The sequence below is a fragment of the Scyliorhinus canicula genome, chromosome 13, assembly GCF_902713615.1.
Source record: "Scyliorhinus canicula chromosome 13, sScyCan1.1, whole genome shotgun sequence".
In the NCBI taxonomy this organism is placed as follows: domain Eukaryota; kingdom Metazoa; phylum Chordata; class Chondrichthyes; order Carcharhiniformes; family Scyliorhinidae; genus Scyliorhinus; species Scyliorhinus canicula.
In genome coordinates, this window is record NC_052158.1 from 158,676,577 (window position 1) to 158,693,174 (window position 16,598).

At 44.2% G+C, this 16,598-nt stretch overlaps 1 protein-coding gene across 1 annotated transcript in view; it reads right to left on the reverse strand.

Annotated features, from left to right (window-relative positions):
* LOC119975672 (deleted in malignant brain tumors 1 protein-like) overlaps positions 1 to 16,598 on the reverse strand; it is a 238,242-nt gene that overhangs the window by 137,713 nt on the left and 83,931 nt on the right. The window contains 2 exon segments of the mRNA XM_038815454.1: positions 6,549 to 6,866; positions 14,056 to 14,367. Coding sequence (XP_038671382.1) covers positions 6,549 to 6,866; positions 14,056 to 14,367 — 630 coding nt within the window.

Consider the following 16,598-nt stretch of genomic DNA (forward strand, 5'->3'; position numbering starts at 1 on the left):
CCTATGTTTGGATGCGCGAGTCTTCAGAATTCTGTAGCTTCTGACTGATGGAAAGGTCAGGAAGAAGGCAATGCCTGGGTGGGAGGGGACTCAGATAATTTAGCGTGGCCAATCCACCTACATCTTTGGGTTGTGTGGGCGAAACCCACGCAAATACGGGAGAATGTGCAAACTCCACACAGACAGTGACCAAGAGCCGCGAGCAAACCTCGGAACTCGGCACCGTGCGGTAGCAATGCTAACCACTGTGCCACCATGCTGCACTACCATTTCACTTTTTAACTATCATCAGCTCACTGCATCTCACTACAGAAACAATCCGACTGCAAATGCTGAGTGAATTAAAACCGGTATTCCGAGCCCATCGCGGCCGTCACAGCAGTGCAATATTCAATTAGCTTTATTTCCAACTAGAGAAAGGTTATTTCTCTAATTTGTGCTGCGAATCAAACAGGAGCAACTTCAGGAGGTGACTGCGTAAATCAGAAAAAACATAACATACACATTTGTGAAGTGTTAACAATTGATTTTCTTTTTGCTTCCGGATCTGGAGCCGTCAAAGTGAGTTCAATAACTTGCACCAGGTAAAAATGGTCGGCCCTTGATCACATTATCCGGTATGAAGCCATTCAAAAATGAATGGAGAAACTGCAACGCCAACACGTCCCAGCCATGATGCAGAGTGGGCCAAAAGGATATCCAGGATTGGATAATGAAAAGAAGGGAGGGTGATGGCAGATGCAGGGGGATTAAAACTGGATGTTCAAGGCGAGTGTTGAACATGGAGGGGGTACCCGAAAACTATTTCGGAGAGCGAAGAAGGGGCAAGAAAATCAAGGGCGGGCAAAATAATTGAAAATCCCACGGTGTTTTTGAAGTACATTAAGGGCAGGGAGGTAACCAGCGAAAGAATGGGACCCAGTAGCGACCCAAATGACAATCAGTGTGCTGAGTCTAAACACGTAGGTGGGATACTAAATTAGGAGTTTGCAACTGTGATCCCTATGGAGAAAGACAATGCAGGTTTGGAAAGCAACGAGTGGAACTATGATAAAATTGAACAGATTGGCAGGGATACGAATGCGGTGTTCGGGATTTCAGCTGGACTAAAAGTGGATAAACCACCAGGCCCGGATGATACGTATCTTCGACTGCTGTTGATGGCAAGGGAGGAGCTTGCAAGTGTTCGGACGTGAATTGCCAAATCCTCTCTGGCTGCAGGAGAGGTGGCAGGAGACGGCAGGACAGCTAACATTGTGCCATTATTCAAGTAGAGCAGTTGGGAAAAAACAATAAATTACAGGCTAGTGGGTCCGATTTCAGTCCAGGGAAATTATTGAAACAAACGCTGAGGGGAGAAGTAATTTCCACTTGGAGAGACAAGGGTTAATTCAGGATAGTCAACGTGGCTTTGTCAGGGGAGGTCATATCTAACAAACTTGATGTATGTTTTTCAGAATTAGAAAAGTGTGTAAAAGAGGATAGTGAAGCTGATGTACTCTGCATGGACTTCAGTAAGCCTCTTATTAATGACCCGCATGGGAGACTGATCAGCAAGGTAAGGGGCACTGGGATTCAGGGTAATTTGGCAAATTGGACCTAAATTGCCTTTTTGGCAGGAGGCAGAGGGTAATGATCGAAGGTTCTTTTTGTGCCTCAAACCTCTGTCGAATGATGTACTTAAGGGATCTATGTTGGCTCCCTTACTGTTTGTCGCGTACATAATCAGTTGCGAATGTAGAGGGTATCATCAGTAATTTCACAGACACGAAAGGTAGCGCTGTGGCAACTATCAAAGAGGAAAGCCTTAGATTGCAGAAGGACGTAGACTGGCTCGCTAAATGGGCAGCACAGTGAAAACTTAACTTATCCCTGACAAGTGTGAGTTGATTCATTTTGGAGGAACAAATAAGGCAAGAGAATACACAATACTTTGGAGGAAGCTAAAGGGCAGCGGACCAAAGGGAACTTGGGGAGCATGTCCACCGGTAGCTGAAGGCAGCAGGACAATTTGATAACAACGCGTATGGGATTCTTGCCTTTAATTCCTAAGCATACAATATAAGATCAGCCATGTTATGCTGAAGCTGTATAACACTCGAGTTATACCACAACAGGAGAAGTGTGTGCAGCTCTACCGCCAGACTATAGGACGATGTGATTGCACTAGATAGGCTGTAAAGGGGAATCACCCGACTTACCAGGGATAAATCATGGTGTACAGGACTCTGGAACAGAGTCTGTCCCTGTTGCTCAGAAGGGAAGGGGGAGATGAATGAAGCATTAGTCATTGGAGACTCCATAGTTAGGGGGATAGATAGGAGATTCTGTTGGAACGAGAGAGACTCGCGGCTGGTGTGTTGCCTTCCAGGTGCCAGGGTCCACAATGTCTCGGATGGTCTCGGATCGTGTTTTCGGGATCCTTAACGGGGAGGGGGAGCAGCCCCAAGTCGTGGTCCACATAGGTACCAACGACAGATGTAAGAAAAGGGATAGGCATGTAAGGCAGGAATTCAGGGAGCTAGGGTGGAAACTAGGACAAACAGAGTTATTATCTCTGGGTTGTTACCCGTGCCACGTGCTAGCGAGACGAGGAATGGGGAGAGAGAGCAGTTGAACACGTGGCTAGAGGGATGGTGCAGGAGGGAGGGTTTCAGATTCCTGGATAATTGGGGCTCATTCTGGGGTGGGTGCGACCTCTAAAAAGGGCTGGTCTGCACCTGGACCGGAGGAGTACCAATATCCTGGGGGGGGGGGGGGGGGGGGGGGGGGGGGGATTTGCTAATGTTCTTCGGGAGGGTTTAAACTAATTCAGCAGGGAATTGGGAACCTGAATTGTAGCTCCAACATATAGGAGGTTGAGAGTAGTGAGATAATGAGTAAGGTTTCAAAGTTGCAGGAGTGTACTGGCAGCCAGGAAGGTGGTTTGAAGTATGTCTACTTCAATGCCAGGAGCATCCGGGATAAGGCATGGGTTGGTACCTAGGACTTCGAAGTTGTGGCCATTTCGGAGCCATGGATAGAACAGCGAAAGGAATGGTTGTTGCAGGTGTTGGGGTTTAGATATTTCAGTTCAGGTAAGGTGGTAAAAGAGGGTGAGGGTGGCATTGTTAGTCATGGACAGTATTACAGTGACAGAAAGGACGTTTCATGAGGACTCATCTGCTGAGGTAGTATAGGCTGAGGTTAGAAACAGGAATGGAGAGGTCACATTGTTAGGGATTTTCTATAGGCCTCCGAAAAGTTCCAGAGATGTTGAGGAAAGGTTTGCAAAGGTGATTCTGGATCGGAGCGAAAGTAACAGGCAAGTTGTTATGGGGGACTTTAACTTTCCAAATAATGACTGGAAACGCTATAGTTCGAGTACTTCAGATGGGTCCGTTTTTGTCTAATGTGTGCAGGAGGGTTTCCTGACACAGTATTAGATTTGGTACTGGGTAATGAACCAGGACAGGTGCTAGATTTGGAGGTAGGTGAGCACTTTGGTGATAGTGACCACAATTCAATTACGTTTACTTTAGCGATGGAAAGGGTAAGTATATACCGCAGGGCAAGAGTAATATCTGGGGGAAATGCAATTATGATGCGATGAGGCAAGACTTAGGATGCATCGGGTGGGGAGGGAAATTGCAGGGGATGGGTACAATGGAAATGTGGAGCTTGTTCAAGGAACAGCTACTGCGTGTCCTTGATAAGTATGTACCTGTCAGGCAGGGGGGAAGTGGTCGAGCGAGGGAACCGTGGTTTACAAAAGTAGTTGAGACACATGTCAAGAGGAAGAAGGCAGCTTGTGTAAAGATGAGACATGAAGGTTGAGTTCCGGAGCTCGAGAGTTTCAAGTTAGCAAGGAAGGACCTAAAGAGAGAGCTAAGAGGAGCCAGGAGGGGACATGAGAAGTCTTTGGCAGGTAGGATCAAGGATAACCCTTAAGCTTTCTATAGATATGTCAGAAATAAAAGAATGACAAGGGTAAGTGTAGGGCCAGTCAAGCACAGTAGTGGGAAGTTGTGCGTGGGGTCAGAGGAGATAGGAAAGATGCTAAATGAATATTTTTCGACAGTATTCACGCAGGAAAAAGACAATGTTGTCGAGGATAATATTGAGACAGGCTACTAGAGTAGAAGGGCTTGAGGTTCATAAGGAGGTGTTAGCAATTCTGGAAAGAGTGAAAATAAATAAGTACCCTGGGCCGGATGGGATTTATCCTAGGATTCTCTGGGAAGATAGGGAGGAAGTTGCTGAGCCTTTGGCTTTGATCGTTAAGTCATCTTTGTCTAGAGGAATAGTGCCAGAAGACTGGAGGATAGCAAATGTTGTCCCCTTGTTCAAGAAGGGGAGTAGAGACAACCCCGGTAACTATAGACCAGTGAGCCTCACTTCTGTTGTGGGCAAAGTATTGGAAAGGTTTATAAGAGATAGGATGTATCATCATCTGGAAAGGAATAATTTGATTAGAAATAGTCAACACGGTTTTGTGAAGGCTAGGTCGTGCCTCACAAACCTTATTGAGTTATTTGAGAAGATGACCAAACTGGTGGATGAGGGTAAAGTAGTTGATGTGGTGCAAATGGATTTCAGTAAAGCGTCTGCTAAGGTTCCCCACGGTAGGCTATTGCAGAAAATACGGAGGCATGGTATTCAGGGTGATTTAAAAGTTTGGATCAGAAATTGTCTAGCTGGAAGAAAACAAAGGGTGGTGGTTGATGGGAAATGTTCAGACTGGAGTCCAGTTACTAGTGGTCTGCCACAAGGATCTGTTTTGGGGCGATAGATGTTTGTCATTTTTATAAATTACCTGGAGGATGGCGTAGAATGATGGGTGAGTAAATTGGCAGATGACACTAAAGTCGGTGGGGTTGTGGACAGTGCGGAAGGATGTTACAAGTTACAGAGGGACACAGATAAGCTGCAGAGTTGGGCTGAGAGATGGCAAATAGAGTTTAATGCAGAAAAGTGTGAGGTGATTCATTTTGGAAGGAATAACAGGAAGACAGAGTAATGGGCTAATGGTAAGATTCTTGGTAGTGTGGATGAGCAGAGAGATCTCAGTGTCCATGTACATAGATCCCTGAAAGTTTTCACCCAGGTTGAGAGCGTAGTTAAGAAGGCGTATGGTCTGCTAGATTTTATTGGGAGAGGGATTTTGTTTCTGAGGCATGAGATCATGTTGCAGCTGTGCAAAACCCTGGTGCGTTCGCATTTGGAGTATTGCATGCAATTCTGGTCGCCGCATTATAGGAAGGACGTGGAAGCATTGGAAAGGGTACAGAGGAGATTTACTAGAACGTTGCCTGGTATGGCGGGAAGATCTTATGAAGGAAGGCTGAGGAACTTGAGGCTATTTTCGTTAGAGAGAAGGTCAAGAGGTGACTTAATTGAGGCATACAAGATGATCAGAGGATTAGATAGGGTGGACAGTGAGAGCCTTTTTCCTCTGATGGTGATGCCTAGCACGAGGGGACATTGCTTTAAATTGAGGGTAGATAGATACAGGACAGATGTCAGAGGTAGGTTCTTTACTCAGAGAGTAGTAAGGGCGTGGAAGCCCTGCCTGCAGCAGTAGCGGACTCGCCAACACTATGGGTATTCAAATGGGCATTGGATAGAAATATGGGTGATAAGGCAATAGTCTAGCTGGGCTTTAGAGTGGTTTCACAGGTCGGCGCAACATCGAGGGCCAAAGGGTCTGTACTGCGCTGTAATGTTCTATGTTCTATGTTCTATTGTCTGGGCTGGAATGATTTATTTATGAGCAGAGGCGGGGCAGGCTCCGGTTATTTTGCTTGGATTGGGGAAGGCTGAGGAAGGAACTGATTGAGGTGTACAAAATTATGAGGGACATAGGATAGATAGGAAGAAACGTTCTCCTTAGTAGATGGGTCAATAACTAAGCAGCACAGATATAACTAAGCAGCACAGAGGGTAATGGGAATCTGGAACTCACTGCTTGAAAGGGTGGTAAAGGCGAGAACCCTCAGAACATTGAAGAGGTATTTCGATAATCACGGGATAGCACACATCGATCCGGATTAAGTGCTGGAAAATGGAACATAGATGAGATTGATGCGTGCCTTCATGCACAAGCACGTTGGGACAAAGGGACTGTTTCTTTGTCGTAAAACGCTATGACACTATGCATCCATAGAACAGTACAGCACAGAACAGGCCCTTCGGCCCTCAATGTTGTGCCAAGCAATGATCACCCTACTCAAACCCACGTATCCACCCTATACCCGTAACCCAACAACCCCCCCCCCCTTAACCTTACTTTTTAGGACACTACGGGCAATTTAGCATGGCCAATTCACCTAACCCGCACATCTTTGGACTGTGGGAGGAAACCGGAGCACCCGGAGGAAACCCTCGCACACACGGGGAGGACGTGCAGACTCCACACAGACAGTGACCCAGCCGGGAATCGAACCTGGGACCCTGGAGCTGTGAAGCATTTATGCTAACCACCATGCTACCGTACTGTCCCTAAGTACTGTCCATGAAGTGCTGTAATCGTGTCCCATTTTCTGAAACATTAAAGAAGGAAGAGTTACCTGAACAAATCACACCGGCTGCCTCCTCTTCCAGGGAACAGTTATTGTGAGCCAAGTTTTTCAATTCACACTTCCACGGGTCGTCTTCGGTGCCGTTGCAGTGAAGTAAAGCACTTGCCATGGGCCACTGGCCGGCCCCAAATTGGGAATCTCCTGATGCAGACACAGCCTCGCCGCAGCCCACGTATTTACATATAACACGAGCCTCATTCATATCCCACATTCGACCGCAGATTGTACGCCAGCTGCCAAAGTCGCCGCCTTGAACTGTTCCAGCACAGGGACTACCTCCACCTTGAAGCTTGACATTTAGATCGGCTATTATTTAGGAAAAATGCATTTTGAAATTATTCACTTAGTGCTGTTACAACGATTTGGAGTTCTGGGCTGAATGTTCTCTTCGTGAAAAAAATCTTTATCACCCTTAAATTGTCGCACAGAAACTGTCACTCACTGGCTTTTGGCTAGGGCGCCATTAATTTACTGTCAATTTTTATTCCAAGTTATCTGGACAAGATGTATTTTTAGATTTCTTGAAGTTGGCTCTCTCCACTTACTGGTTTCTTACTTGGATTATTCCATGTTCCTAAAAGTTATGATCCTGTCTCTCCTAAGTTTTCCCCTCACAGACTTTACTTCCACGTAACCGTTCTGCCTTGGAGCCACAACCATCAGTGTTATCTTTCTGGCTGGATCTGAAAAATGCTGATGTTAAAAAGTGCACAGAACATACCTAAATAAACCCGACATCTTTAGCTTTCTTTTACCTTTTCTATCTACAATCGGATAATTGAACTCCCTATTATAGCCAATTTTAAATTCTATATCTCTCCGTAATTCGTTGGAAATCTATTTATTCCGCATCTTACGACTCTTTGCAGTCTATAGACTATATTGAGCGATATTATTTTAACTTTGCTCCTTTAGTTCTGGTCAAGTATATTGGACCTATGCTCCGAGTTTCCCAGCATTGTCTTTCATAGGGGGGCCGGTGGGGGCAAAGTTGCTTAGGTATTCTCTCTCGGAATTTTACTGATAAGTACTCACACGGCCATTTCCCAGATGTGCTCAAGATCTTTGAACAATTGCACTGCGCTGTCAACCATGAGAACATGCGATTTAAATCCCTAACTTCGGATGAATCCTCGGAGTTACACCGATAGTTACTTCAAAAACAGCTGAAGGATTACTTCTAACTACTGGGAATCTACTGAAAACACCTAGACCGATGCGGGCACGGCAATCAGAACACAACCAATCACGGATCTACAGCCACACTCCCCACTGCAAGTGCTCCCCCCCCCCCCCCCCCCCCCCCCCCCCCCCCCCCCCCCCCCCCCCCCCCCCCCACCACTTAACAATACTTTCCCCACCATCTCCTTATAGACGGCATGGCTACCACCGACGCACGGCCCACTTCCAGGGCTTCGAACCGACCTTCACCCCATCCCCAGAAACATACCCCCAACCCTGACCATCCTGATCTAATATATTATGGAGTTTGACTAGTTAGGTGATAAATATAATGTAGTTGTTTATTTCAAGATAATTACTTTAAAGAACTGCCCTCACTTCGGAAACATTTTTGGATTCACCATCTGCCTGCTTGCACAGTAATTCAATGCCTTCGTGTTTCAGCTTTCTTGGATCATAGCACCCTTTTTCTGACTGCGCAGAATTCACTCCTTAATCAAGTCCTGCATTTAAGCACTCGGCTCTCTGCACTGGCTCCCCGCTTGCATCATCGTGAGTCTTATGTCATGTCTGTGCATTTATCATAACTTATATTCATTGGAGACCTTGCTTATCTGTGCCTCACGCTGAAAGAAACTAAAATTACTGTAAGGTTAAATGCTAAATTCAAACTACACTATATATTAGGAAGTGAGCAATCCTTAATTCGGACTCATTTAACAAATTGCCGAATTTAGGAACTCAATCTCCCTGCACTCAGTTTCAACTGAACTTTTGTGTCACTAATCTACCCTTAGAAAAGGTGTTTCATGGTTTTTATTGGTCTTTCGCTTTCAAAGCCCCACTTTAGATGAAAGGCCTGACGCCGGGAAACAGAAACTCCGGCCACATTCTTTCTTTCACCCTGTTCGCCTCCATCTCCGACCCTCGCCAAGCCTAAAAATTCGGCCCTCAAGTCTCCAGTTGAAAATTATCTACACGATAAATTTCACGTCAATACTGTGTCCCTTTCAAGATTCTCCCAGATAAAAAAACAATGTCTAGTATAAGCTGTTATCTCAATTGATAGGGCACATTAAGCACGTTTGGCGATTTACATAATCATATTACAGAATTCAAGGGGGTTAAGAAAGAGAATTTGAACTATTAATACAATCCAAATGTTCAATACAGGTAGAGCGGAAAATAATACGTACACTGTCATAGGAGTGAACCTTAATGATGATAATATAAATGTTAAACCACCGAAATTATTCCCAGGTTGGAGTGTTGCGTACCAAGACTATGGCCGAATTTCCTCAACTCCTCATTCTAAATTCCATGAACGCTACAAACCAGGATTTCCATTTCGTTTAGTTTGATGAACTGTCAGGACTGATTACACTAGAGTACCAAATTGCATATTCCTGTGTTGTAGAATTCTAGGAACGTTGCATTACATCAATTATCAACAGGGTAAAGGACAGTGGGCTAAACAGCTGGCTTATAATGCAGAGCAAGGCCAGCAGCGTGGGTTCGATTCCCGTACCAGCCTCCCCGAACAGGCGCTGGGATATGACGACCAGGGGCTTTTCACAGTGACTTAATTGAAGCCTACTTGTGACAATAAGCGATTATTATTATCATGTTTTTTTCGGCTCTGTTCTGGGCAATTTTTAACATCAATGTTTATCAGGTTCAGCAAGAAAGGAGGCACTGCTGGATGTGGTTTGCAGCGGGAGGAGGGTCACGTGGATCTACTGTCTGAGAGGCGTACTGAGGAGATAGTGATTATTGGATTGTAAGGCCACAGCAATGTGGTTGACTCTTAACTGCCCGCAAAGTGGGCAATAAATGCTGTCATAGCCTGCGATGAACGAATAAAACAACAGTGTTTCTTTCAGCCTCGTGACAAATATAAATGCTAGGAGCTCATCCACAGCTATGTGATCAAACTCACCCGATTAGCTTTCTTCATTATGTCCTCCCTCATCAATCACTTTCATCCTTTGTTGTTCCTTCCTACTTTTAAATCCTTAACCTGATAACACTTGCTAACCAGCACACCTTTCCCATGCTCCCTTCCTCTCTAAAGTATTTGCACAAGCTTTCGACTCCCAAATCCATGCACAGCTTCCCAGAACTCCCTCAGCAGCAAAAAGGCTCCTATCAAGGTCATAAAATATATGCTCTGTATTGATCAAAATTCTTTCTCATCCTACTTGACCTGGCTGCACTCGTTTACACCCTTATTCTCAAGATCCTCGTCAAAACATTGCCCTCTGTTACAGCTACAGGAAATGATCTCATCTCCATTCGTCTCTATCTGTTCATAGCCACTAAACCAACTACTACTGTTTCCGTTTACAGTTCTGCAGTTATTTCAAGCAATCCCAACAGGTCAATGTTTGTCTTCCGCCTCGCCATTTATCATTTGCTATTGCTGAAAAACAGGCATTTTATTTAAACTATACATCTTCCACTCATCAGCACTGATGCAAAAATTTCAGAGGGAGCAATAATTTGTACTGCATAATAAAATGGTGCTTATTTCGTTGGCGAGTCGACTCTGACTGGTGGATATATTGCCATGCAGAGTGTCACAGAGAACCTTGGTTCGAAAAGGTGCATGCCGGGGTGTATTACGTTTTGTCCCCAGAGTAGGGCTGCCTGCATATAAATGTTTGTAACGTCCAGCACGTGTAAAGCACGCATATTGTGAGCCCGACTGATCATCTTAAATCGATTACTGGTGTAATTTATAGCCCACACCTCCACCACCATTCCATTTCAATTACTTCACTCTCCAAATTAATAAAGAATTCTGACATTATGGTCGCTCTTCCCCAAAGGCTCCACACAATATGATTATTAATTCATCACTTCTCAGTACGCAGTACCCGTCTGAAATGCCCTGTTCTCTGATTGGCTCCTCAACGCATTGGCTTTAAAAATCATCCCATGCACACTCCAGTAACTGTTCCTCCACTATTCCATTGCTAGTTTGGTTGGTCCAAACTCTATGTTAATTAAAGTCATCCACGTTTCCAGTTTTACAATGGTTGCATGCATCACTGATTTATTACTTGAAAACTTCCCTTACATCTCCACCACTTTTGGGAGTCCTATCGTCAACATTTCCTGCCCCTTCACGTTTCTTATCTCCACCCATACAGATTCCGCTTTTCCGAAAAAATATACTCCCTCATTAATACATTGGTTTTCTCCCTTCCTAACAACGATATCCCATCTTCTTTCTCTTTTATTTTGTCCCCCTTGAATACCGCTGATTGTTGCGCTCCCATGCCTTTGAAACCTTGCATATTCAATTGCCCCATTGTATATGAACGCCTCTTGAAATGGTCAACTGGTACATTCCACTCTCCCACCTCTTCCACGTAATCATGAACATTCTTCCTTTTCAAAGAACAGTCTGATTCCGTTTTGAATTATTCTCATAAACCTGTTTCCATCACACTCACAGACAGTGCATTCCATGCCCGAATGACTCGGTGCATAAAAACGTGTTTCCTGATTGTTTATTCCTTATTGCTTTCGAAAAAAAAAATGTATTGGTTATCACATTTGATGTTACATACTTCAGTTCATACGTTAAATTACAAGTTGCATAAGCGCACTTAACGCAAAGCAAAAGCAATCCGGGAAAAAAATAAAAAGAGAAAAACCAAAGTGAGAAAAAAAAGACGGAAGCAATAAACGATCATTGCGTATATTTGCATGTTCTTGTCTCCCCTCCCTCTGTGACCCTATTCCCCATTAGTCAGTCTGCCTCAACAGTACTCCCCAGTGTGGCCCAAGCGTATTTCTGCTGGTGATTCGGATTTTCCGCATGCCCTCGGGCCCGTCCTCTGTGCCTTTGTCTGTTGCCCCTCGCATTCCCTTTTGTGGGTCTTTACCCCCCTTCTTCCCCCCAGTCTCCTTCACTCCCCTCTCTTTTCGTTTATGTTCCCTGGCTCGTCTGTTACCTACCCCCCCCCCCCTCCCGCCCTCAAACCCTTGCTTCACTGGTTGCTGACTACGAATAGGCCATGGTAAAAAATAGTGAACGGCTCCCACGTCGAGTAGAAGCCCTTTTCTGACCCCGGATGGCAAATTTTATCTTCTGTATTTGGAGGAATTTGGGCAGATCGGACAGCTTGTCTGCAGCTTTTCATGGTGTTGCCAATCGCCAGCTGACCAGGAATCTTCGGTGAGCGATTAGAGAAGCAAAGGCAAGGGCGTTGGCCACCATCCCATAAAAAGCTCTGGCTGGTCTGAGACCCCATAAACCACCACTTTTAGGCATGGCTTCATCATCACTCCCAGAACCTTGGATATTGCCTCAAAGAAGTTTGTGCAGGACCGGACAGGTCTGGGGAAGGAGCAGAACTTGGCAACTTTCACATGTGTCCTCCACCTCCGGAAAAATCTGCTCATTCGAGTGCTGCTTTGGTGTCATCTGTGCAACAGTTTAGCTGCATTCGGCTTAGCTCTGCATGCTGTTGAACGTTTTCCAATGCCTCGAAGATCCTGAGATTACTACTTTTGACGCACGCTGTTTTCAGTCGCCGTCCTACCTCCCGAAAGTGTGCCATCAGGACTTGGGCCCTTCCCGGTCTCTGCCATTGGTACCAACTTGGACTACGATTTCTGGCTATTTACATTTGTCGTGGTTCCCCAGGACGACAATTTGTTCGTACCTATTAAAACACCGAGAGTCTGAGAAGCGATCTTTCAAGCAGTGAACTTTATTTTCCTAGCACAAGAAAACAAAGCTGGGATGTCCGGAACAATCCGAAGAGCCTCAGGGCTTACTGTCTTTTATGTACATTTCAACTCCATATCTCAAACTCTTATCTTACTTTACAGCCCTCTTATCTTGCTTTCCAATCTGACCTTGCTTTGGCCACCATTGTTTTTAGTTGGCCCTTTATCTGTCCCATTCGAGATTGGTCGCTCCCTATTTCCTCTCTTTGCTTCTTAAACCATGGTGGCTATAACTCTTGTCCTTATCTTGCTCCTGTGTAAACTTCCCTGCTTGTGAAACAATCGTGGTTTTGCTGACTTAGGCCGAATGTATAGAAAAACATGCTCACTCCATTCTTGTCTTTTTATGGCCATTATTTATGGTCAACCATTAAGTTGAGCCACTGAGCAGTATTCATTGTTCTCCCAAGTGACTATTATTTGTCTTTGTTAATTAGTAAATGCTATACTACTTTTCTGGGTCTTCTGCTTTAATCATATTAACTATACTTGATTACATTAGGTCACACGAGGTTACCCTAGGTTACATACTCATCTCAATACTCACCTAAATCTACTTTATCATTTCACTAAAACCTATGATTCTGAACTTCATACCTAACTCATACAATATCCAGTACAAATTCCCTTACACATTCTCCCAGAAAAATATCATGCAGCCTGTATATCCTTCACCCTGGCATGAACAAGGTAACATTTATTTCTGGAATCACATCGACAGTCATAGAGACGCCTGTCTGTTCTCCAACATAACGAACCCCCTATTATTACATTTCTTCCCTCCTCTTTCTCGCCTGTTGTACCACAGCTGAACATGGCTTCCAATGGATGCACCCTTATGAACTCCAGAATCCATGTTCCAGAACTGAAACGAATTACCTCCATAACCTTCCAATCATTTTAATATGACTTCAATCATTGGAGAGTTTGCCCCAGATTCCCATTGACCCTAGTATTGCTTAGGTCTCTTGTGATGCATACGGTCAATCCTACCTCGATCTAATGGGCAGTCTCTCACATGCGCCCTGCAGACGACTCAGACCCGGTCGCCAACCATGTACGTGCCTGATTGGTATTGACTAGTGTGGCTCTTGTGTTCAGCTCTTCATTCAATATTTAGATCTAGTTTCCAGCTAGGTCAGGATCTGATCAGCCATGCGAGAACTTCTTTTTTGAGGGAACGTTCGGTCATATGACCTAATCTTTCAGTCGCTAGTTCATTTTGCTCTGTGCAGTGCCTTGAGGCTCATTTTGCGACACTGGAGTCCTGCCATATCTGACTGAATGACACCGCCCTCCAGTGGGACATGCGCCCTGCAGACGACTCGGACCCGGTCGCCAACCATGTACGTGCCTGATTGGTATTAACTAGTGTGGCTCTTTGTTGCTATGAACAGATTGGCGCCTGCTCTGGAGCTACTGGACTGGCACACAGATAAGGAGGTTAGCACTAACCCTGAATGTGCGACAAAGTTGGGGAATTCAGCTATTTTGCCAACATTATTTCCATGCCCGTCAATAAGTATAATGAACGAAAATATTCAATAGTAATTATGGGAACAAATACCTTTACAGTACATGGTTAAAACCGTCCCAGTTTCGCAGTTCAGTTGGCCCGACGGTTTCAATTGACACTCCGACAACGACAATTCCGTTCCATTGCACTGAACCTTATCCAGCAACACATATCTTGTTTCCTTGGAGATCGGCTTTTTCAACGTTGTGTAATAAGCAACGCAGCCAATTTGCTTGCAGAGTATTTCTGAAGCTGCAGTATCCCAAAGGCTACTGCAGATAGAGTTCCACTGTCCACGGTAATAAACTTTCAGTTCCCCAATACATGGTGCTTCTGGACCCACCAACTTCACGTCTCTCAATTCTGTTGAACATTTAACACGTGAAACACTAATTATGCAAATAGTCCAACACGGAACTGAAATAATAATCATGGAAACATTTCAAAACATTTTAAAACTTAACACTAAGCTGACATTGATTTCTCAGAACATCAATGTTATACTGTGCATGAATGTGTTGTTTTTTCAATGCTTTAAGATTTGGTTTAAACTCCAACTCGAACTTGTTTTTGTGTCAAATTCCTTTTCTCTGTAGTACTAAGCATCGTTTTGTCTTAAAATGTGACCTTGAAACAATTGATTTCATTATTCGTTTTTCATGCTTTGACCAACTTAGATGCTAGAAAATGGACCATAGAGTTGTTACCGCCAGTGCCTCCTCAATAGTGATCAAAACAATGATATTTTTATGGGATCGACCTATTTCCAATTACTGCACAACCGATTTGAACAGAAATTAGATTCACATTCCTGCATAAGTGAGCATCGATCTTTAATGCGTGGTTTATTTTGCCTTTCAGTTGTAGGGAAAAATATTCTACTTAAGCGTGAATGCAACCCTGGACATTTTTACATGCCAATAATTTGACACCACATTCAGTTAGATTCAATATCAGCACAGATTCGCAAAGAACGTTGTGCTGCGTGATAAGATCCACAATGGCCACTTTACTTTTCTTCGCTGATCTCATGGCAATTGCACGATACCCGAATATGAATGGAGGCATTGGGGTTGCTAAAGGTGCCATCAGGCTGACAGCGATTTTTAACGGTGGAGGAAGAAATTGTGTAAAGTTTTCTGTTAAGAGATTCGGGTTATTAATTAACATAAATTGCTGAAGGATCGTGATCAAATCCTCATATCATGTTGTTCCAATACAGTGTAAGTTATTGGGATAAGTGACAATGAGAGGTCTCTCTTACCATTCAAATGCACGAAATGCAGTTCAGAGAAGGTTTACTGCAATGATGGCTGGAATGGAATGGACCTGTTGTCTTTTGAGGGAAGGTTGGACAGTCAAGGTTTGCATCCACTGGAGTTTTGAGGAGTAAGAGACAAGATGATTGAAACATGCAAAATCCTGAGTGGCCTCACAAGGTGGATATGAAAAAGGTGTTCCCTTTCGTTGGAGAATCTAGTAAAAGTGTCATTACTTCAAAATAAGGGGGACCCCATTTAAGACAGAGATGCAGAGTTTTTGTTTTCTCAGTGAGGTTTATGTCTTCACTAGTCTCTTCCTCTAAAAATGGGGTAAGCAGAGTTTTGGTTGTTTGCAAGGCATAATGGGCAGCACGGTAGATTCGGTTCCCTGCTGGGTCACTTATTGGGTTATGGGGATGCGAGGGCTTTAGTGGGCCGGTGCAGACTCGATAGACCAAATAGACTCCTGCACTGTACGTTCTAAAAAACAAATAATAATTTTATTTGAAATGTTTGTGGTAAAAGATAATAGGCATAAGTGGAAATTTAGAGATGAGATTACAAGGAGGTTGGCCATGATCTTATTAAAAGGCGAAGCACGTTACTACCCCTGAACCTAATTCGTAAGCATTTCGAACATAGTCAATCAGCAAAGATGAGAAAGACGATTAAATATCCAAGGTAACAGAGAGATCACCAGTACTTTCCAAGCGCTTCATTTCCACAAAAATTCCGAAAGGGATTCAACCTTTGGAGACAAGTCACTTTGAGGGTCCCCAGCATCTTACGTTTTCGCATAGCAAACGTATTATTAGATTGTATTGAATAGCCAACAATTACACCACGTTGCCCCGGAACTCCAAGAACAGCGGCAACGGAGCCTTTGAATTTCGAAATGGAAAAGTTCCAAATCCCAAAGTGGCAGATATCGTTCAAATTGATCTCGTGCACCGAACAAAATGAGCACTAGTTGCATAAGTCCTCAATGCATTTTTGCTATAGTTATGCAGTTTATGTGCAGCCATTTGCATGGGTCCAGGCAATAACAGACATCCACCATTGCATTTGTTCGTGATTTTTTTGAGTACAAGAGCAAGTAGGTTATTTCAAACTTGTAATAGTCACGGGTTCGGCTTCAACTAGAGAAGTTGGAGCCATGTTTCAGGAAGGACGTGGAAACACTGAAGCGGGAAAGAAAATATTCACGGCAATGGTTCTGAGACGAAGATCTTCAGACGTAAAGACGGAAGGGAGAGCGTGGACATATTTCCTCAGTGAAAAGAAGGCTGAGAGCACGTTTTCTAGAGCTAGTGTACACAAAATGAAGATCGA